Below are 21,466 nucleotides of genomic sequence, written 5' to 3'. Positions count from 1 at the left end.
ATGAAGTAAGAAACGTCTGTGTAATGCCTCAAATCCTCCCATGTCTAGTTCTGAGAAGCAATCTAGATAGTCAAAAGCTTTGTCAAAGATAAACAAAGCTGGACACTAGTTAAAATGGTAAAGACAGAATTTAATCAGTAAAAACTACTGCAGGAGGCTGGGTGCCCATAGCTCAGCGGCTCCAGGGCATTGGCCACATACACTGGGGCTGGCAGGTTCCAACCCGGTCCTAGCCTGCTAAATGACAATTACAACAACAAAAATTGCCTGGCGTTGTGGCAGGCGCCTGTAGTCACAGCTATTCAGGAGGATGAGGCAACAGAGTAGCTTAAGCCCAGGAGTTTGAGGTTGCTGTGAGCTGTTATGACACTGTACTCTACCCAGGGCAACATATCATCAATAAGATCTGGACATATAATCCAAAATTTCTTACCTCCAGCTCTGAGTTCTCTGCCCAAATGTTCCGCTCTACAGGGCATAATTCAGAGGGCAATGTCCCCAAGAATGAAGAGGAACAACTTAATTTTTCTTGGAAAGTAAAGAGAACTGCCACACACACCCACACACACACAAAGGAGGGGGTAAGCGACTGCTTAAGCCATAGCACCCAAAGCAAGGCCAAGGGATCCCAGGGAGTACGCCCACTCTCCTTGACAGAGTTCCACCGTACAAGCCAAGGCGGGGCTGGGGGATAAGGGCCTGCTTTCCATGCCTTTTCTGCAGCCGGTCTTGATCTTGACTTCTGGTGCACAGACCAGGAACTGAGAGTAGCCTGGGGAAGTTGGGGACCCATTATTGTGCTCTTCCTGGGCTGCCCAACCCTGTCAGTGTTCAGCTGCGGGACCCCATGATGTGCCCAACCCAGCCCTGGTAAGTTCACTCGATGATCAGTGAAGAGAAGGGGGTGGTTTCCCATTTCTGAAGAAGTGGGAGCACTATCACCTTTGGGAGATTTAGGGGTACGCAGCTGCTTAAATCTGACTGGCGTCACTGCTCACACCTGGTATACGTCACTGCTCACCCATGAGGGCCTTAATTGGTTCCCAGTGATGCGCAGTAGAGAGACCACTGTTTCCACCTGGGGCTAGCGAAGGCGCCACCCTGTACACATCTGGAAAGAGTTAGTTTCACCCCAGCCTTGAAGATGCCACGGGGAGCACCGGCAGCTGCAGGCATTCCGAAGCCGGGACCCCAACGCAACAGAGGGCCCGTATCCACTCCAAACGCCTCAATAGGGCAACAATCCGAGGCAGGCCTTAGCGCACATCCTGGCTATGACCCAACAGAGGGCGGCCACACCCCCGGGGAGAGGCCGGGTGGCGTCCGCAGGACGCGGATCTCCCAGTCCACCTCCTCGGCACAGAGTTCCCGCCGACACTATCCTCCAGGCCACCCTACCCGCGAACCAGCAGGTCCCACGGACCCTCGGAAGGGCAGGGGGTCGGCCTCGGGGCGGCGGGAAGGTCCTCAGAAGGCGCCCACCAGGCGGAAGCCACCTTCCAAGACTCCGGACATGGCCCGCGGCGGCGGTCAGAACTGGAGCTCCGGGGAATCGGATGGGCAGCCCGAGGAGCAGGCGCCCGAGGACACCGGGTGAGCTGGAGGGGCCGCTCCGGGCCGGGCGTCGGAGGTCCGGACCACGAGTCCGGGGCCACGAACCCGGCACCGCGCGCCTGCCCCGCAGCCCCGAGCGCCGCCGGAACCTCCGCGAAAGTTCCAGGCCTTTGTGGCGTCATAGTCTCCTGGCGGAACCTTCCGCCGGCGCGGAATAAAACCCGCTGCGGAGGCGCCGGCGGCTCGAGTGCGGCGGTGCCGGGAGCGGAGGTCGCCTAGCGCGGGCGAGCGGGAGGGAGCCCCGGGCGGCGGCCGTGGCCGTGGCCGCGAGCGTGAAGCGGGCGGGCAGCGGGGCGCGGACCAGGGGGGCGTCCGGGGCGCGCTGACCGTGCTCGCCCGTCCCGCCCCGCAGAGACAAGATGGTGAAGGAGACCCAGTATTATGACATCCTGGGGGTGAAGCCCAGCGCCTCCCCGGAGGAGATCAAGAAGGCCTATCGGAAGCTGGCGCTCAAGTACCACCCGGACAAGAACCCGGATGAGGGCGAGAAGGTGCGGGGCGGCGCGGGCCGGGCTGGTGCCGGGCGTTGCGGCCCGCTGTGAATTATTCAGCCTGGGAGGACCCGGGCTGTGAATTATTGAAGGCAGCAGCAGGGAGCACTAGCCGCGTTAGTTCCAGAGACTGTCACCTCAGCTGGCCGGGCCGGGTGGGGGCGGCCGGTGGAGGGTGCCCGGGACCAGAGGGACTCAGACCCCTGTGAGTCCCTGCATAGCCCATTCATTCCTCCACCTCCACAAGTGTTTACGGAGCCCCCGCCGTCTGTGCTAGATCCCAAGGATCCTCTGGGGCTGGATTGCGGGAGCCCAGTTCTCATAGGGTGTGCGGGCAGTACCACGGGAGAGGGAGCCAGCAAGTCGGGAAACACAAGCATTCACGGCCAGGAGTTGTATATTTGCTGACAACCACCGGCTCGTGTTCCCTGTTGATGCATCACTCCTAGGCATGAGTTTCTTTCATCTGAACTACTACCGTGGATAAACCCAGCGTCCCTCTTGAGAATGACTGGTTGGATTTGGCCTACCTTCTGCCTGATACACTGGTCAGACATTGAATAATCCATTTTCTTTATTAAACAGGGGACTGAACATCTGCAACCTGGTATCAGCTTACATGCATATTCCATGTTTTCTATGACAGATGACCCACAGTTGACCTTAAGTGCCAATAACAGGCTTTAAATCCTTTGCATAATAGGGACCTAAACTTTCATCTTGTTTATAAAACACTCTTTTTTATTTCCAGAGAGGCTCATGACCCACTTGTATAGGTGACTTGAAGGAATAGTATTTCGAGGAAGTTTGTCAACTGGCCTAAGCATTCTTCCGTTTACTTCTTGCAAATGTCTTATGAAACTTTAATTCCAGATGTGTCTTGGGATGTGAGGCTGGTATGGTATTCTATAGCAATGACACCTGGGCCACTTTTGAAGCCATCATTTGATCACCTGTCTATCATTTAGACCTGCAGAAATGACTTTTAAATCAAAATACCTGTCTGCATTAGTTACTCCAAGCTGAGAAGGCCACTTTAGGAAGATTGGCTGAGTGGCAACGGTGATAGAATGTTTATATTTAGCCACAGGTGCCTGTCACAAGTTTAAAATGCTTTCCTGTAAGACCATTTGTGTTACTTATGTTCTTTTTCATCTATATTTAGGTGGCTTACTGTAGCTTTTAAAGTCATAGACTTTTTACATGGTTTTGGTGATTCATAGATCGCCTCCCTAAATTCATTGTAGTATTTCTGACAGTCCCTTTAAGAAGACCTTTTAGGATTCTGATTTTATGTTTTAGCAGGCTGGATAAATGTGGGAAAGTCTTCCAGCCTTGGTTTCGAGTCAAATCTCACAGCACTCACCGAGAGTGAGTTCATGACTGTGTTCATACGGTTTGAAATGAGTGTGCTTTTGTTGTTCTGAAACTTTTATTAAAAAAGAAATGTAATTTGGCCTGTACTACACATATGTAGCCTTCACATACCTGTCTGGGCAGGTTCTTTTGTTTGCTTTAAACTAGTTTTTTTAATAGCCAGGCACTGAATTAGTGTCACATAAATGAACTTTTGGCAGTGAGATGTGACAGGTCTCTCTGAGCCTGGGGGGCTTCTGTAATGTTCCCACTGCTAGGAATACTTGCCCTCTTCTTCCCTTAATGAAGGGGATAAAGTCCTTTTGTTTAGTTCACAGCTAAAATGTCTTCCTGGAGGCTGCCTATTGAGCATAGACTGAACCACTGGGGCAGTATTCATCCTACTTTAATGGTGCTACTTGTTTGATACGCATATTCCCTGCAGTAGTATATCCAGGGAAGGCCATTTATGGGCTATGTGTCTAGCTGTGCAGGGTAGGTACTAAAATATTTGTTGGCTGGCTAAGTGAATGAATAGCAATGTCATGAGAAGAAAATAAGAAATTCTATATAGGAGGAAGAGAGAGCCCAATAAAGGCACAGACTGGAAGGGAGGTTACAGTGGAGGAGGGCTTGAAAGGTCAGTGGAAATTTGGATTGGAAATCAACGTGGATAAGGACAGCGGAGACTCAGTTGTAGAAATTCTGCTGTAAAGTTTCCCAGAGAGGGCTCATTCATTCATTCATTTATTCATCCACCATAGAACTCTTTTGCTCCTACTGTGTGCTGGGTACACTGTAGGCGTGTGTGTGTGATGCTCTTCCACTTTATCTGTCACAAGTATTAACCTTTAAATTTTTTTCTCCTAAGTTTGTCACTGTATTATTAGTGTCTCTTCAAAAATAGATTATGTCAGTCCTTTCCCCCCTTGCACCAGGACAACTGAGAAGGCCGTTGGGGTGTTGGTCTTTGTTTTCAGCTCTGTTGTCCTGTGTTGCTAAGCGTTGGGGAAGCTTGCATGTGTTGTTAGGTGCTCTGTATGGAGTCTGTACTTAACAGGACAGGCTTTTTGCAGGACACGCCGGTGGGTAGTAGGTCAGCAAGATCATCTCTTTCAGGGGCAGGGATGGGGCATATTCTTGGTTGTTACCTTATGACCATGAGTTTGGTCTTTTGGTCATTTTCATTGGAACTTTATTTGAATAACAGGTTTTCAAGTTAAAAAATAATAAAAGATAATATAACAATACAGAAAATTTCAAAATACAGAAGAAAAACCACCAAGTACATGCCATTATAATCACGCCGTGCTTCCTTTCAAGCTTTCCCTAGGATAATTATACATGGTCATCCTGGAATAGACCATTTTCTTCTCTGTCTCCATTTAATATTTTATCATAAGTATTTCCAAGTTGTTGCATACTCTTCAGCTGTTTTGCCCAGCTGTATATCAATCTAGTTAAGATTCTGTGGCTGCAAGGCAAGCTGGGCACAGCACTACTCTCCACCTGGGAGAAAGGGATCCTGGCAGGGAACTGAACTGGACTCTGGAGGGCTGGGACCTCAGAAGTGCGGTGGACCCACTAATGGTATTGGAAGCCCCCATCCCATGTATGATCTGACCTTTGACTAAATGTCCCAAGCAACAGGGTATTTCTTTCTTCATTCGTAGATTAATTCTATTAAGTCCAAGGGTCTCGTGAGTATCCAGGCTATTTGGTGAGTATTTCTAGTAGACACCCATGTTAAGCATGTTTACCTAGTCTCTGACCTGCACACAAGCCCAGAAACACTCTAGGGACAGTCTGGCCTAGTTGTTTCCTGTCTTCCATTCCAGGCTCACCTCAATATTTCTGCTAAGGAAAGGGGTAGTAGTGAATGGTATGAGAATTAACATAAAAAGATGTAGCTGTTTTTTATATGATGCTGATTTTTTTTGTTTGTTTTTGAGAGAAAAGTCTAACTCTGTTGCCCAGGCTAGAGTACTGTGGCATCAGCCTAGCTCACAGCAACCTCAAATGCCTGGGTCCAAGTGATTATCCTGCCTCAGCCTACTGAGTAGCTAGGACTATAGGTGCCCATCACAATGCTCAGGTAGTTTTCTATTTTTAGTAGAGACAAGGTCTCACTTTTGCTCAGGCTGGTTTTGAACTGAACTCAAGGGAGCTTCCCACCTCAGCCTCTCAGAGTGCTAGGATTACAGGCATGAGCCACCATGTTTCTCTATGATGTTTGTTGATTTTAAGACTAATTTTTAAATTGTCCAGTTTTTTGTTAGTAGCTGTTATTTACTAGTTATTTATTAGATCTCAATCTGGGATATGTAGAACAGGGAAATATCTAGGATCTTCAATTTCTGTAATTGTGTGTTCATGGCACTTTTTCTGTATTATAAGGTGTTTGTGTAGCATATGTCTTCCGGACTAAACTGCCTCTTCGAGGTCCAAGATACTACCTCACTTATTGATTTTTAAATTCTCAGATTCAAGCCATTCATCCAATAAATAATTGCAAGTGCCTTCTGTGTGTCAGATATGGTTGTAAGCTCAGGGAGACATCAGTGGGCAAAGTTCCTGTCCTCATGGAGCTTACATTGCAATGGGGGATACAACATAAGCCGTAGATGATACAACATGTTAGGTGCTGCTTAATGCCGTGGCGAAAAATGAAGCAGGGGAGGGTGGTGGGAGGGGCTGGGGGGAGGCTTGCAGTCTTAAAGCTGGACCATTGGGGAGGCCTCCTCAGAAGGTAAACTTTGAACAAAGGCTTGAAAGAGGTGAGTGGGGAGGCCATACCAGGTGGAGCTGCTTCCAAGGTACACACTGTGTTGATGAGAAAGAGCAAGGAGGCCGGCACAGAGTTGGGGGTGAGGATGGGGCGCAAGAGATGCAGGGCTTATAGATGAGAGTCAACACTGGCATTTACTCCTGGTGGCCTGGGCTACCTTATATAGGTTTGGGCAGAGAATACATACACTTAGCGCACTGAGGTGGAGAACAGACTGAAAGCTGGGGTGAGGTGGGAAGAGGGGGACAGTGAGGAGGTTACTGTAGTAGTCCAGACATAGGGCCTTTGGCTTGGGTGGATGCAGCTTTGGTGAGAAGGAAGGGATTTTGCGTATTTTAGTGTTCTGATTTTATTTTAAATACTTCACGTACCTGCAGAAAAGATGAGAGTGGTACAATAAACACCTGTGTATCCTGCACCTACTCTATCAATTGTAAATAAGTTGTCGGGTTTGCTTTTTCTGTTATTATTTATTATTATGACTATTCGCTAAAGCTTTTGAGACTAAGTTGTATACATCGTAATAATTTAGCCCAAATACTACAAAATGTCTCTCTTAGGAACAAGGGCATCCTTATCCTTGTCCATAACCTAGTGTAGTTATCAAACACACAAAAAAAAGATTCCTATTTCTCCAGTTGTTCCAATAATGTCCTTTGCAGCCATTCTTTTCTCCCAGTGCAAGACCTGATCCGGCATCACGCATTGCATGTAGTTTTCCTGTCTTTAACTCATGCAGAATGTCACTCAGTTTGGGTTTTCTGATTCTTTTCTTACAATTGGATTCCAGTGACACATTTTTGGCAGGAAAGCTATTCATGGGATATTGTGTCTGTCTTAGGGTACTGGAAGTGCATATATGAAGGTAGTGCCAACAGGATTTGTTGGCAGGTGAGGCTGGCATTAATAGTAACTGAGATATGGGGAAGACTCAGGGGGAGGGCAGGACTTGGGGTAAGTCAGGAATACAGGTTTACACCAGTATCTTAGTATGTGGGTGTTCACGGGTGCCTGGAGTTGAATTTCATGCTAGTAAAATAGTAAAGTGATTCCCAAGGGCTGGAAAGCCACTGGTAGCACCTGCAGTCTTGGGCTTATCTAGTCATGGATTAAGCTCTGGCACGGTCTCATTGCATCCTAGCTGGACTCAGCTTCTGTCTGGTGCAGCCAGAGTGGGGTAAAACTTTGCCTCTCTGCTGCACTCTCTCCCTTTCCCTTGCAGTGTCCCTGCCACCAGTTCTTAGCAGTGTTTGTCCTCTGTTTCCTGGTTTACAAAGGAAGTAGATGGGAAGTTCCAGACAGGGGAAGTATTCTGGCTAGTTTGAGGGATCAGATGCAGAATACCTCTGTTATTCCTATTTATACGGTAGGTTTGCTTAAATAAAACAACTCAAACCTCCCTGCTCTGCTTTTTTTAAATCTCTCTTTTTTTTTTTTTTTCTTTTCAAGTTTAAACTCATATCCCAGGCATATGAAGTGCTTTCCGATCCAAAGAAAAGGGACATTTATGACCAGGGCGGAGAACAGGCAATTAAAGAAGGAGGTGCAGGTGGCCCCAGCTTCTCTTCACCCATGGACATCTTTGACATGTTCTTTGGTGGTGGTGGACGGATGGCTAGAGAGAGAAGAGGTAAATGCTTTTAAAGAAATACACATTTTATAGTTTCCACAGTGGTACATTTTGTTGGAATCAGTATGGATTATGCTTTAAAAAGGTACAGTTGTCACGTTTGGGGTTCATTAACCTTAAGTAGTTCAACACTTGTCTAGTGTCCAGGCTACCTGGAATCTCTTCATGTACTCAGTAATTATGTGGCACCCCCCAGACACCACATATGCAGGAGCAAATGGCATGGTGAGTAGGGAGGAGGAAGGTCAACTTCGCCTTGCCCTCTTTTCCTCTGTCAATGGGGTCAGGCACCTGAGTGTCCTGGGGGATATAAATGGCACTTCCTGTAGTTATTAGCTACCCCTTTATCGGAGTGCTTTCCCCTTCTTACCCTCCGTGCCCTCCCTCTCTTCATGGCTTTTGGTTTCTCCTGACCTGGGCTGGGCCAGTGGGCTGTCTAATCCTGCTTGGTATCTGCCACATTCAGTCTGCTCAGGGGATTTTCTAGGGAACAAAATTTGCCACTTTGTGTTTTAAAATCTTGGTAAACTACCTGCCTTTCTTTTCAGAATGCATTTTGATTCATGTCCAGGAGGTGAATGAGGAACTGAGCCCATAGCTGAATGCCCCCGGCCCCGGCCACTGTTTCTGAGTTCTAGGGGTTGCACTTCCTACATCTTACTTCTTGCCAAATCATGGGCACCTGTTATCAGCAGTCTCTAACAGGCTAGCCCCCTTCCTCCCTGTCCAGTTTACTGTTGACAAGCCATTTTGGATCCAGCAACCAGATAGATAACCAAGCTTATGCCAATTCTGGATAAAGTCAGAAGAAATAAGTTCTTCATTGAGGTTTAGAAAGTGCGGTTTTGGTCTATGAGGGCCCCTGGATAAATGAAGCTGTACTTGTTCTCACGTTATAATTGACTTTGAACTGCTGTAAGAAGCTGGGTGTCAGGGGCCAGGCACAGTGGCTCATCCCTGTAATCCCAGCACTTGGGAGGCCAGGTCGGGTGGAATGCCTGAGCTCACAGATTCGAGACCAGCCTGAGACAGAGCAGGATCCTATCTCTAAAAAATAGCTGGGTGTGTGGCAGACGCCTATAGTCCCAGCTACCTGGGAGGCTGAGGCAAGAGGATCACTTGAACCCAAGAGTTTGAGGTTGCTGTGAACTAAGATGCCATGGCACTCTACCAAGGGTGACCAAGTGACTCTGTCTCCAAAAAAAAAAAAAAAAAAAAAAACTGGGTGTCAATTTTGTTGAACACAAAGTGTTTATTAGAGAAAGAGAAAGACCTTTGCCTGTTCTCTGGGTGTACTGCCTGCTCATATAATTGATGGTGAGTACCTGATGACAACCTTGCATGTTTTCTTGCCCAGTTCTCTCTGCCTTGAAATGAAAAACTTCATGTTCTTAATTAAGTCATCTCTCAAAGTTGACAGCCTATAAACCAGGACACCTTGTCTCAGTGACTGCCAGAGTTCCACAGGCAGCAGGGAGATCTTGATGCTGCTAGGCTGGAGCAAACACACACTCTCAAGAAGAGATGCCCCCCATCCTGAATGCAGCAACAAGATTTTGGCAGAGGAGAGGATTCCCAGTTGGCCACAGATTACAAAAGGGCTCAGAAAGTAAAGCACTTTATGTCCAAGGAAGAGTTTCAAGGAAAGGTCCAGAGACATTCATTGGTCTTAGGCTTCTCAGTTAGCAATTTCCTTGTCCTCAGATTTAGTCTCTGAAAATAAAGGTGGAAAGTCTTAGTGGACCTCTATAAATGATTCAACAGTTCACTCATGGCTAAGGGGAGGGCATTAGATCCCATTATTGGCAGAGGGCCAGAGGGCACACTGGTGCAATAGAAGTATTGCTTCCTGCGGGGACAAGTGTGAATGACCCCAGCACAGCTTCGAGTCTTTGGAGACTTCATATAACTAAGGGTCTTATGGGTAGTATTTATTACAGTGATATATTTAATTCATTATTACTAAATTCTTTTTTCTCTCTTGGTAAGGCAAGAATGTTGTGCATCAGCTGTCTGTAACTCTTGAAGACTTGTATAATGGAGTCACAAAGAAATTGGCCCTCCAGAAAAACGTGATCTGTGAGAAATGTGAAGGTAAAAAATTAATTTTTAATGAATATCAAAGCTGTGGTCCTTCTGATTTAGAAACAGGTCTGCTTTTTTTTATAGTTCAGAGAAAAATAATTCATCTTCTCAAATGCAGGAGTCAAGCAGAGGCTGCAAACAGGTGGCCTGAGTGTCAGATCTTTTTGCCTGAATGAACTTTGCTTTGAGCAGTACCTCTATTCAATGTGTTGACAATTATTTTAAAATTTAAAAATCAAGACAATTCACATAATCTAGGAGTTGGCAAGCTCTTTCTGTAAAGGGTCAGATAGTAAATACTTTAGGTTTTGTGGGTCATGCTGTCTTTTTTAACTTCTCAATTCTGTAGTCACAGTATATAAGTTAATGGACATTCTTGTGTTCTAGTGAAACTTTATTTACAGAGCAAGGTAGTCTGGCCATAGTCTTTTGACCCCTCACTTAAATGTAAATATAATTAACATAAGTTTTTAGAATCTGAGTTTTCAAGAAAAGTCATATCTGGTGTCCCCGGTGCCACATTGTCCCACAGGGAATTGGCTGTTTTATGGACAGCGCTGTGTTCTCTGGATCTCCACAGCCTCAGCTTCCTCATTTACCTGTGGGTGTGGTGGTTTATCTACCCTGGGGTGAAAGAAAACACATTTGACCAAAGTAAAGTAAAAAAATTGGATTGGTACAGCGAAAGACACAAGTGTTTGAGATCAGATGTTGACATTATTATCTGCTTGGCTAGGGTCATCCAGACTCTTCCACATTTTTTCCCCTAATTATAAGTAGAATTTCAAGCCCAGTGTCCATTGTAATGATTCACTATCCTGCTGTGGGATCCAGCGAGGACACAAGTCAGGGAGAGCACAGCTCTCACTGCTGCTTCCCCTACTCCCCGCTGTCCCCCAATCTCTGCAGGCATTGGTGGTAAGAAGGGATCGGTGGAAAAGTGCCCGATATGCAAGGGGCGAGGGATGCAGATCCACATCCAGCAGATCGGGCCGGGCATGGTGCAGCAGATCCAGACTGTGTGTGTTGAGTGCAAGGGCCAGGGTGAGCGCATCAACCCCAAGGACCGATGTGAGAGCTGCAGTGGCGCCAAGGTGATCCGTGAGAAGAAGATTATCGAGGTACATGTTGAAAAAGGTGAGGCTGCGCATAACTAGCACTCCACACTGGCTGGAAATGCTACTCAGGTGCTAGTTGTGGGACACTCAGGTTAGGGATCAGGGAGGTGAGCTAGGTCACTGTGTGTATTCGGACATGCTGTGAATTCGGCCTATCTTCAGGTCATCTTCCCTTGACTTATCCTGGACTTATTTCTATTCCATGTCACCTGCCAAAGCTTTCTTGCTGAGGTCTGCTTAGTTGAGGTGACAAACCACCTCTTTGAGGTTTTCTAACACTCTGAAAGTCTTACTTGGCCTCAGTTTTGGTTCGCTGCCCTCTCCTAATATTCACAAACCATTCCTCAGAGCAGCAGTTCTCAACCTGTGGGTCACAACCCCCATTGGGGGTCAAACAACCCTTTCACAGGGGTTGCCTAAATATATTTACATTACGATTCATAATGGTAGCAAAATTACAGTTATGAAGTAGCAACGAAAATAATTTTATGGTTGGAGGTCACCACAACATGAGGAACTAACTGTATGAAAGGGTCATAGCATTAGGAAGGTTGAGAACTACTGCTTTAGAGTCTTTTAGAATGTTCTTCCTAATAGTTTTTTTTTTTTTTCTGAGACAGTCTCACTATGTCACCCTCAGTAGAGTACTATGGCATCACAGTTCACAGCAACCTCAAACTCTTGGGCTCAAGCGATTCTCTTGCCTCAGCCTCCCAAGTAGCTGGGCTTACAGGCGCCCGCCACAATGCCTGGCTGTTTTTTTTTGTTGCAGTTGTCATTGTTTAGCTGGCCTGGCTGGGTTCAAACCCACCAGCCAGGATGTATGTGGCGGGCACCCTACCCACTGAGCTACAGGCGCTGCTTAATAGTTTTTATCATTCATTAGCCAAAAGAGCTTGTCTAAGCCCTTGTGGCTGTACATTTCTTTTATCCATGTTCCCCTCTGCTGTGTCACATTGCCTCTTCCCCAGCTGTTCCTTTTGCACAATCCCTCCATTTTAAGGCCTTTTTTCTTTTCAGCTGTTCTCCAAGCAGTCCCTGATTTTTCTGTAGCTGTCTAATCCAGTCAGTATATCCTATATCAAAGATGATACCAAAAGTAAAATAATCAACATCCCAAACAACACAGGTGTTGTTAAAGAACTTACTCCAGCAGGCCTGAGCCCTGTGCTTTTGCAGGCACACTGACTTAGTGGAAAAGGAGAGGGCTGGCCGTCCTGTCCCCATGAGTCCCCAGGGTCACATCATGTGTGCACTAGGACGTGGGTGGTGACTCGCTCACGATGTGGCATCACAGGGCCTGGGGCAGGAGTGGAGCCCCATTTGCCCTCATCGTGCACACTCGTCTCAGGCCCTGTGTCATGCCAAGGGGAGCAGGGGCTCCTTCCTCAGGGGTGATCCCAGCTACCTCTCCCCACCTTATCAACAAAGAACCCCCAAAGGACTCTGCATTCTTTCTTCAGAATATTTGAGGAAGTATGGTTTGTATGAGAAATGGCTAATGAGAAAGGGGTGCTGTTTCATAGGTATGAAAGATGGGCAAAAGATACTGTTTCATGGAGAAGGAGATCAGGAGCCTGAGCTGGAGCCTGGTGATGTCATAATTGTGCTTGATCAGAAGGATCATAGTGTCTTTCAGAGACGAGGCCATGACTTAATCATGAAAATGAAAATTCAGCTTTCTGAAGCTCTTTGTGGCTTCAAGAAGACTATTAAAACCCTGGATGATCGAATCCTTGTTATTACATCCAAATCAGGTAATGTTTCAGATGTGTTTCCCCGGAGGTTCTGTACCATGTATGTATGTTTGGCATAATGGTTCTGGCAAGTTAGCCTAATTTTTTTATTGATACATAAAAAATTGTACTCATATGGAGTGAGTACCTGTGTTGGTTTTATGTACACAGAATGGATAATGATCAAGTCGGGGTATTTGGGTATCCCTCATCTTGAGTACTTATTATTTCTGTGTTGGGAATAGTCTGAATTCACATTTCAGGTTGACTTCTGTTGGACAAGTTATTGTGACTTGATCTTTCTCTAAATTTAAAGTCATCACTACTGACTCCAAAGAATTTTATGAATTTCTTTTATACATATTCTCTTAGGAAAAAGAATTCAGAGGGTGGAGCTCTGACCAAAAAAAAAAAAAACTCAGAGTCACAGCCCTGCCCATAGATGACTCCCAGGGAATAGTCATAAGTACACTTTATTTTTAAGACCTTATATGACATAATTTTAAAGATTTCTTCTGAAGAAGGTCAGTTTCTGAACGGTCCCCTTATGGGAGGGGGACTAATGCTGAATACATTAGTGTTTAGTTCCATGTCCTCCCCCCCCCCATTTTTTCTAAACAATTCTTTACTTCTTTGTCTATTGTCATGACTGAGCTGAACGACACTTTTCCAGAAATACTTTGTTCTTTTCCTTTTCCATGCTTGGAAGGAAATCACATTGTTAGACTTGGGAGAGAGCCTCAAAGCTCTGGGGGTCTAAACTTCTGTGATGCCTTCTGAAATCATGGCAGCTGTTAAGACCCAGTAGGTACAAGCAGGAACCCAGACTCCAGCTCACCGGTTTACATGGAAGTGCTTTGTCACCATGAAAGAGATTGCCAGTGGCCAGGCCACCTTGTGAGCACTCTACCTCGGAAGCTGGCTGTCACCTTCAAGGGGACACAAGCTGGTTGTCCTGCTAGGTGGGGGTCTGATTGGATTCCTTTGAGGCCTCTTCCTGCTCCAGGCTCTGCTTGAGAAGCAGACTCTTGTCCCCCTTATAGAAGAGGCAAGCTGACGGGTGAATTGGCCCAATTTTATGCAGGCCTGGCTGGCTATTGTGACTTCCATTTCACTGTTAAAAACCTACCTAATGATGGAGACTTGAGCATGCTGCCCCCTTGACACCTGCTGGATCCTAGAGCATATGCCAGAGTCCTGTCCTCACCTCTTCCCAGGCAGTACCCAACAGGGAGACGTGGATAACGTGGATGGGGACCAGCTTTTCAGTCAGGTGCTGCGTTAGCTCTTCCTTTGTCTCCTACCACAGGGGTGCTAGAGCTCGCCCCCAGACTCTTCCAAAAAGGAGCCTGACCTCTGCGGATCACTGTCAGTCTCCCTGTGTCATAACCAAACCTCTTCTGTGGCAGGTGAGGTGATAAAGCACGGGGAACTGAAATGTGTGCGAAACGAAGGAATGCCCATTTACAAAGCACCCCTGGAAAAAGGGACTCTGATCATACAATTTTTAGTAAGTTTGCTGCATTTTCTTCTCATGGAGCTTATTATTAAATGCCTTAATTGAAAGGGGACAAAACAACTACCTTTCTTTAGTAGTCACCCTTTCTTTACAGGTAATCTTTCCTGAAAAACACTGGCTTTCTCCAGAAAAGCTTCCTCAATTGGAAGCTTTGCTTCCTCCTCGACAGAAAGTGAGGATTACAGATGACATGGATCAGGTGGAGTTGAAGGAGTTTAACCCCAGTGAGCAGAACTGGCGCCAGCATGGGGAGGCCTACGAGGAGGATGACGATGGGCCCCGGACTGGAGTGCAGTGCCAGACGGCATGACATGGCACAGTACAGCACCGCCCGCCAGACTAGCACACGATGAATGTAAAGTTGGCACAATGAAAATGGCATCGCTTTAATGGCGTCATGTTTGGGGTGTCCTGTGTATGTGTTCAGCATTCAATTGCTGAGTGTCTTTTTGGTTTTTCTTTTGGTTGTAACTTAAGTTATAGCTTAATTTATATTTAAATGTTTTAAGTGTGAATCACCTCTATTCTGCATATGGAATCTGTTCATTTACATTTTCAAGATATGCTTTTGAGATGCCAGGGACCTTCTGGCTTTGCCATAATTCAGTCCCACCAGTAAAGCACAGCCCAGATAGCAGCAGTTAGCCCTCTAGCAACCCCCAAGGCACAAAGTGGTCCTCCTGGCCCATCTGTAGGTCTGTGGTTCTTTCCCCTCCCTCCCTCAGCAGAGTTACTAGGGTGTAATCTCAGGGCTGCTAATAAGACATTTCTGAGTCTGGACTCTAGATAGTCCTCTTAAAACATAAAAGCACATCTTTGCCTTGGACTTGGCTTCACGTGCCTAGTTAGCACACCCATTGTTGCAGGGTCACTTAGTCCCTACTGTTCTATGCCCTTCCGTGACTGGAATGGGGTGTGTGTCTAATCATCTCTTTTGGAAGTCTTCTGACTCTTCCAAGCCCTCTGGTGAGGATAAACCAGTGTTGATACAACTGTTTGCCTATGACTCCCTCACCTTGTTCTTTGTGATTTTATGATTTTTGTTGACAATCTTTGCAGTGCTCCCCCACCAAAGTGCTCACTTGTTAAAGACTGAACCCTTCCAGGCCCCCAGAAACCTCAGTGCAGCAACAGAAGACAAGGGAGAAAGCTGGTGGTTTGTCCTTACGGTACACCAGCTTCTCCTCTGACCAGTATTTCTGGGGGACTTGAGGATCTGGAAAGGCATAGAACTTCTCAGTGTTTTCCACCTCATTCTCCCGGGTTCAGCTCCCTTCCAAAGGATCACTCCTCTCACTGTACAGCCATATTACAAAGGGCTTCCTGCTTAAGTGATACTTTGGCAAGAATTGCACTAACCGACTTGTACTGTGGACTACAGTTCGTAAGGACTACCACTGTAAATTATAGCTTGTTTGGAAGGATGTTAGTCATTATCACTGGCAGGCAGACTACAATTTGAACTTAGTGTTACCTCAACCTTTAGCTATTACCGCTTATTACTTTCCCACAAGTTGTGAAAAGTAACTTCAGCCTTCTAAACTGCTGGATTAAAGTAGAAGCCCCCTGCCAGATTTGGTTATATACTACCTGAGAGTTTGACTCACAGCAGGGACCTCCCATAGGAGGGGCAAATGGCAGATCAGACCATCGCAGATGGGGTGAGCCAGCTGGATGGACCAGGTTCCTGGAGAACATTGCAGTCTAATGGGGCATAATTTGCTTGAAGTACAGAAAGACCCCACTTGTGCCTGCTTTGAACATTTGGTCAGGATAGATGGAAAATGGATTCTTCCAACAACTTGGCAGAGTTGATGTGAAAATCAACTTCTAAATGGACCACAATTCCAGGGTGTTTTGTCTGTGCTGTGACTTCCTAACTATTGCTAAAGAACTATTGTTTAGTTGGTGATGGAACAACATTACACATTCAGCTCCTTGTCACGTAAGAGGAATGTGGAGGGTGTTGCTTAATTTTATTCCACCTGTGTATCTGTCACCTTAAAATTAAAATTGAGCTGATCTGAGAGACAAGTGCCTGCTTTTTCTTTCTTTTTGAGAGCTTAAGTACTGTTACGTATCACCCTGCCTCACACTGGTGGTAACAATGGAATGAAGTTTCTGCCCTCACGAAGCTTTACTTTGGGGGTTGGTGGTGAATGCAAATATCAGGTAGTGATAACTGCAATGATAAGAGGAATGGGAAAAAATAGAAGGGAATGGAGGAAAGCCATCTCTACAGGGAGCTGCCATCTGAGCAGCTGCCTGAACACAGTGAAGGAGTAGACCCCTGAAGGTCTGGCGGAGGAACACTCTAGGCAGAGGAAATGGCAGGGTCGATGTGGTTATGGGGGGCAGGAGAGAAGCAGAGGGCTATGATAGAGAGTATGGGTTCTATTATGATGGAAATGGGTGGTTTGGGGGAAAAGCAAATGATCTTGACTCACAAACATATGATCAATAAAAGGCAATAAGCTTCTCAGTGTTAGCTACTAAACACCTTTCCTGCCCGTACGTAGACCAAGTCTCAAGAGGGCTGGTGAAGAGAAAGCTCTTAAGGTATAGTTACTCTGGGATAACTGAGGTGGGGCTGGAGTTCAATGCCAGCATGAACTTTGGCATTGTTAAGGCAGCAGGAACAGCAGCCTGCACGCCAGCACCCACTCAGGGAGTTAGAGACCGCTCTGAAATTAATAGGGTAAATAGGAAGTCATGGCAGAGGACATCTTTAATATATCAAACAGAAGGATACCCACATAGAAAGGACTACAGAATGTTCTCATCCACTCAAACAAATTGTTTCCTCCAAGACCTCTTCTGAAATAGATTAACTTCTTATCTTGGCTTCTGCAAGCTTGCTGCTGTATCTCACTGCATGAGCCTTGAAAAGTGAGGTATTCTTCTGTATTTCTAAGCCATTTAATAAGTGCCTGGATCCCTTGATCTCTGAGGCACGGACTCACTTAATGCCAATTCTTCTCACTGTTCTACTGGTAATTTGATAAGTAAAGAGAGACACAGGTGTTTGCATTAAGAACACTTTATTTATGTTAAAGTATGAACAGCATTTCCAATAAAACATGAAAAGATCTATATTTTATCTACAAGATGTAAATCTTTGTTACAATAAATGCTATATTTCTTTTAAACAGCCTTAAAAAGTAAGGAATGTCATGATCTGTACATTCTCTTTGCAGCACAGGGCTGGAAGACTTTCTTTTCTCTTTAGACTTTGTTTAATTTGGACAATCATAGATGTGAATTTCCTGGTCATCTCCAACAGACACAATTTTAGAACCATTTCCATTGTATTTCACTCCCCAGACCTGTAAATTTAAAAAAATTCTAAAATTGCCTTCATTCTTTACAAAGAATGTTTGTGAAATGAATATCTTTACTCTCTTCTCATTATTCTCAATCTAGAAAACCACTCCTGAGATCAGGATATTCTTGTACTTTCTACATCAGTGAGAATGAAGCCATTTCTTTAAGCAGGCATCTCCATTATTGCTATGTAATTATCAGTCCCCTCTCATATTCCAAAAAAAATTCATTTTAAATACAGTACTAAAGTCAAAATATCTACAGCCCTTTCAAAGATTTAGAATCCAGGGGGCAACCTAACATCAGGAAGATGGAACCCGTAGGGACCAACATTATGCTTCTAGGAATAAAAAGGCCCCACAATTATCCTGAGGTTACTGCCTACAGGGAAAACTGCAAACTGCACTCCCTGTGCCCACAGGCAGAGCCAATAATTCTCTATTGAGTGGTCTATGGAGTCTACCTGTCTCCTGGAGCTAGACAACAGTTTTGCCGACTATCAGGCCATTTTGGGGGAGGTGGGGGGAGAGTCTCACTATGTCACCCTCAGTAAAGTGCTGTGGCGTCACAGCTCACAGCAACCTCAAACTCTTGGGCATAAGCAATTCTCTTGCCATAGCCTCCCAAGTAACTGGGACTACAGGCACCCACCACAATGCACGGCTATTTTTTTTTATTTGTCATTATTGTTAGCTGGCCCGGTTTGAACCTGCCAGCTTTGGTATGTGTGGCTGGTGCTGAACCCAGACCATCCATTTTTATTTGCCATGTGTTGAATTAACAGATTCACATGTCTTGCCCAGACAGAACTGATGTGACTGGAGTATCTCTAGTTAGGAATAGAGATTATTCCTATTATTCCTTCCTGATTATTAGGAGGTGATTCTAGGTGGTCAGCCTGTCACCCTAACCCTGAAACAGGTGTCTAACTCTGATTTTACTATTGTGATTGCCTCACTAAACGTCTTCCTCTGAAACAACGCAGCAATGACCTACACTCATAAGACGACACAACCAGTTAGGGCTTACTATCTGACTAAAATGTTTAAATCTAGGAGTGGAATATTCAAATTCAACTGCTCAATTTTAATGACAACAATTTAAATATATAAAAGTACAAACAGTTATGTTTGTTAACTTTAAGTTGCATTCACAAAGGGGAGAAATCTGTAGGATCATCGAAAAGCATTTAAAACATGTTAAAAGCCAATTCCATACAGAGGGGCCTATCATTGTCAACAGATCAAGCAATAAGGTTAGGAAAACTTTTGGCTCAGTGCTCAATGTCAACAATCTAAAAACAAATTTAAATGTTAATTATGCCATACCTGATCCTGGTGATCAAAGAAGGTGTGAACACAAGTCCTCGTTCCAACATCCCAAACTTTTACACTTTTGTCAGATGAACTATTTTAAAAAAATGAACATTAGTATCAGAAAGAGTTTTCAGGCAGGATTGAAGTTGGAAGGAATCTGATCAAAAATCTCACATTCCTTCCCTGATTTACATTCCTCCACTTTCAGAGGCCTCCCTTCAGTGCAGGAGATGGCCAGGGCACCAGCATTGTTGGGGGCTTTTCCTCCTCACAAAGCAGCCATGTCCCTGACACTCTGGCCTGCCTGACCCTCATATTATTAGTATTTATTATTACTATAATTATTTTTAAAACTGCAGAAAACAAAGACCACCTAAATTTTTAAAAAGTCATACAATCCTCAGATTTTAAGGAATTCATATTAAAAAAAAAAAACCATCTTCATCTTCCTAGCATTTTAGAAACTATTAAGAAATCACAAGTACCTGGAAACAAAGTGAGTGTCATCAGGACAAAATGCAACATTCAGCACCCAGGAGGCATGGCCACTTAGCGTGCCAGCCAAGTTGGCATGTTGTCTGAAATGGGGAAAGTTCAAACAAAATGAAGATGTTAGTTTTTAGAATATAATCATATTAACTCTGCTTATGTAATTGCACCAAATCTGCTATCCTTATAATGTCCACATTACTACATGAAAAATTCCCTTTTCAATAAAGTAGCATCATGAATTAAAGAGAAAATTATTTTTTATAGTGGCATTAACCCCAAACTGTGCTGATGCCAAAGAAGAGCCAAGAATAAAATCCACTAACAGAGAGCTTAAAAGCTCAAAATAAAGAAAGAACCAGACTACAGAGGCTCAGCAAACCAACACGTGAAGAGACTAAACCAGCAGAGAAAAGTGAGCCATTTTAGGGGAGCAGCAGGTTCTCACATCACGTGCACCAGCAACTTCCAATATGTGGCCAAATGCCTCACATCTAGGGAAAGCGTCAAGTCACAGTCCATGACGGGTGTGGCTTGGGCAGACCATTTTAACCTAATCAACAAAGCCAGGTCTACTTATCACAGCCATTTTCACAGTATTTTTTTTTTTTTTTTGAGACACAGTCTCACTTTGTTGACCTAGTAGAGGGCCATGGCGTCATAGCTCACAGCAACCTCAGACTCTTGGGCCCAAGCAATTCTCTTGCCTTAATCTCCCAAGCAGCTGGGACTACAGGTACCCACTACAACGCCCAGCTATTTTTAGAGGTGGGGTCTCGCTCTGGCTCAGGCTGGTCTCAAACCTGTGAGCTCAGGTGATCCACCTACCTCAGCCTCCCAGAGTGCTCGGATTATAGGTGTGAGCCACTGTGCCCAGCCCCATTTTCACTTTTTAATAAAAGTGAAACCTAAAAAAAAATTAACAAAAATAATAAAAAAATAAAGAATTAAAAAAAGAAAAAGCTATCACCTATGGCAAGAGAATAACCCTAAAGTCTAAGTGAGGTCCACAGTTTTACTCCTGAAAATAGCCCTGAGCAGAGTAGAACAGACCTCAGATGTTAGGGAGGGTGGGTTCAGTGGGATACACAGGACCATGAGAGGGTAAAAAGCCCTAGGTCTTCATTCAGTACCATCCCCTCAGGAAAATCATCACCTTGGCTGGTACCACATGCACAATGGGGACACTGATCCGTGCTGCTACTTCACTGGTTGTTGGGAGAATCAATAAGACGATGGCAGTGAAAGTCATAAAGTCAGATATGTAAAGAACTGCTACACTGAACACTGGCTCTGCTATCAGTAAGCAGGTCCAGCTCCAGAGACACACCCCGTGGACTCGAGAACCCTCATTTGGCTCTAATTCTAAAAGCTACAGTTCTAACTCCATGACAACCTTTTGCCACCCAAAAGCTACCAAAAGTAGGCTAGAAGGAGCAGAATTCCTCCTCCCAAGTTTAAACTGCTAAAAAACTCTGACAGGCTCTTAAAAGGACATGCATACGAGTTGTATAACGTGAAAGTGAAGGCAACCAGGGCTGGGGACAGAGGGTGTGAGGTACGCACACAGTGGAAGAGAGTGCCATGATCAGGAGCAACGAATCAGAGGCACGCCCAGCAGGGAAACCTGGTCACAGCACTGAGTCACAGCACTGAGAACACATGCTGAACACATTACAGGAGTATTTCAGGGGGAATGGGATTAGGGGCTGAGAAAGTGGGCGAAACAAGAAGAGAAAGGGGCCTGCACAAGCTCTCAATGATAGAGAGCTGCAAACTGGAGGGTTAACTCACCTCCATACCAGCAGTACCAACAACCAAAAGGCTCCCCTAGCTAGACCTGCCATGGGTGCTTTATAAACAGACAGCTCCCTAACTAGGGCAGAGGAGTGTCTGCTGCAATGCCCACACTCCTAGATAACAGATGTTCTAAAATTTTTTTTTTTTTTTTTGAGACAGAGCCTCAAGCTGTCCCCCTGGGCAGAGTGCCATGGCTTTAC

The 21,466-nt window shown here is 45.3% G+C and overlaps 2 protein-coding genes across 5 annotated transcripts in view; one reads left to right on the top strand and one right to left on the bottom strand.

Moving 5' to 3' along the window:
- Nucleotides 1–945: 945 nt before the first annotated feature.
- On the top strand, nucleotides 946–16,364 carry DNAJA4 (DnaJ heat shock protein family (Hsp40) member A4). 2 transcript variants are annotated; one of them, XM_003784561.3, is made up of 8 exons: nucleotides 946–1,593; nucleotides 1,967–2,105; nucleotides 7,699–7,879; nucleotides 9,869–9,973; nucleotides 10,874–11,101; nucleotides 12,609–12,839; nucleotides 14,228–14,328; nucleotides 14,432–16,364. In XM_003784561.3, the coding sequence occupies exons 1-8, from the start codon at nucleotides 1,145–1,147 to the stop codon at nucleotides 14,645–14,647; spliced, it is 1,650 nt and encodes a 549-aa protein (XP_003784609.2). In that variant the 5' UTR covers nucleotides 946–1,144; the 3' UTR covers nucleotides 14,648–16,364. The 2 variants fall into 2 exon arrangements, with proteins under 2 accessions (XP_003784609.2, XP_023365758.1); XM_023509990.1 differs by lacking the exons at nucleotides 946–1,593; nucleotides 1,967–2,105 and adding an exon at nucleotides 2,112–3,476.
- Nucleotides 16,365–17,359: 995 nt separating this feature from the next.
- The window catches only part of WDR61 (WD repeat domain 61), a 17,375-nt gene continuing 13,268 nt past the window's right edge, over nucleotides 17,360–21,466 (bottom strand). For all 3 annotated transcript variants that reach the window (XM_023509988.1, XM_003784558.2, XM_023509989.1), the window contains exons 9-11: nucleotides 19,463–19,555; nucleotides 18,990–19,068; nucleotides 17,360–17,663 (exon numbers count right to left, since the gene is read on the bottom strand). In XM_023509988.1, the coding sequence (XP_023365756.1) occupies nucleotides 17,574–17,663; nucleotides 18,990–19,068; nucleotides 19,463–19,555 (262 nt within the window). In that variant the 3' untranslated portion in view covers nucleotides 17,360–17,573. The remainder of the gene's footprint in view (nucleotides 17,664–18,989; nucleotides 19,069–19,462; nucleotides 19,556–21,466) is intronic.

Source organism: Otolemur garnettii, unplaced genomic scaffold, assembly GCF_000181295.1.
Source record: "Otolemur garnettii isolate 467f Iridium unplaced genomic scaffold, OtoGar3 scaffold00011, whole genome shotgun sequence".
In the NCBI taxonomy this organism is placed as follows: Eukaryota; Metazoa; Chordata; class Mammalia; order Primates; family Galagidae; genus Otolemur; species Otolemur garnettii.
The sequence above is the reverse complement of the archived record's forward strand: the minus strand, read 5'-3'. Positions and strand labels throughout refer to the sequence as shown.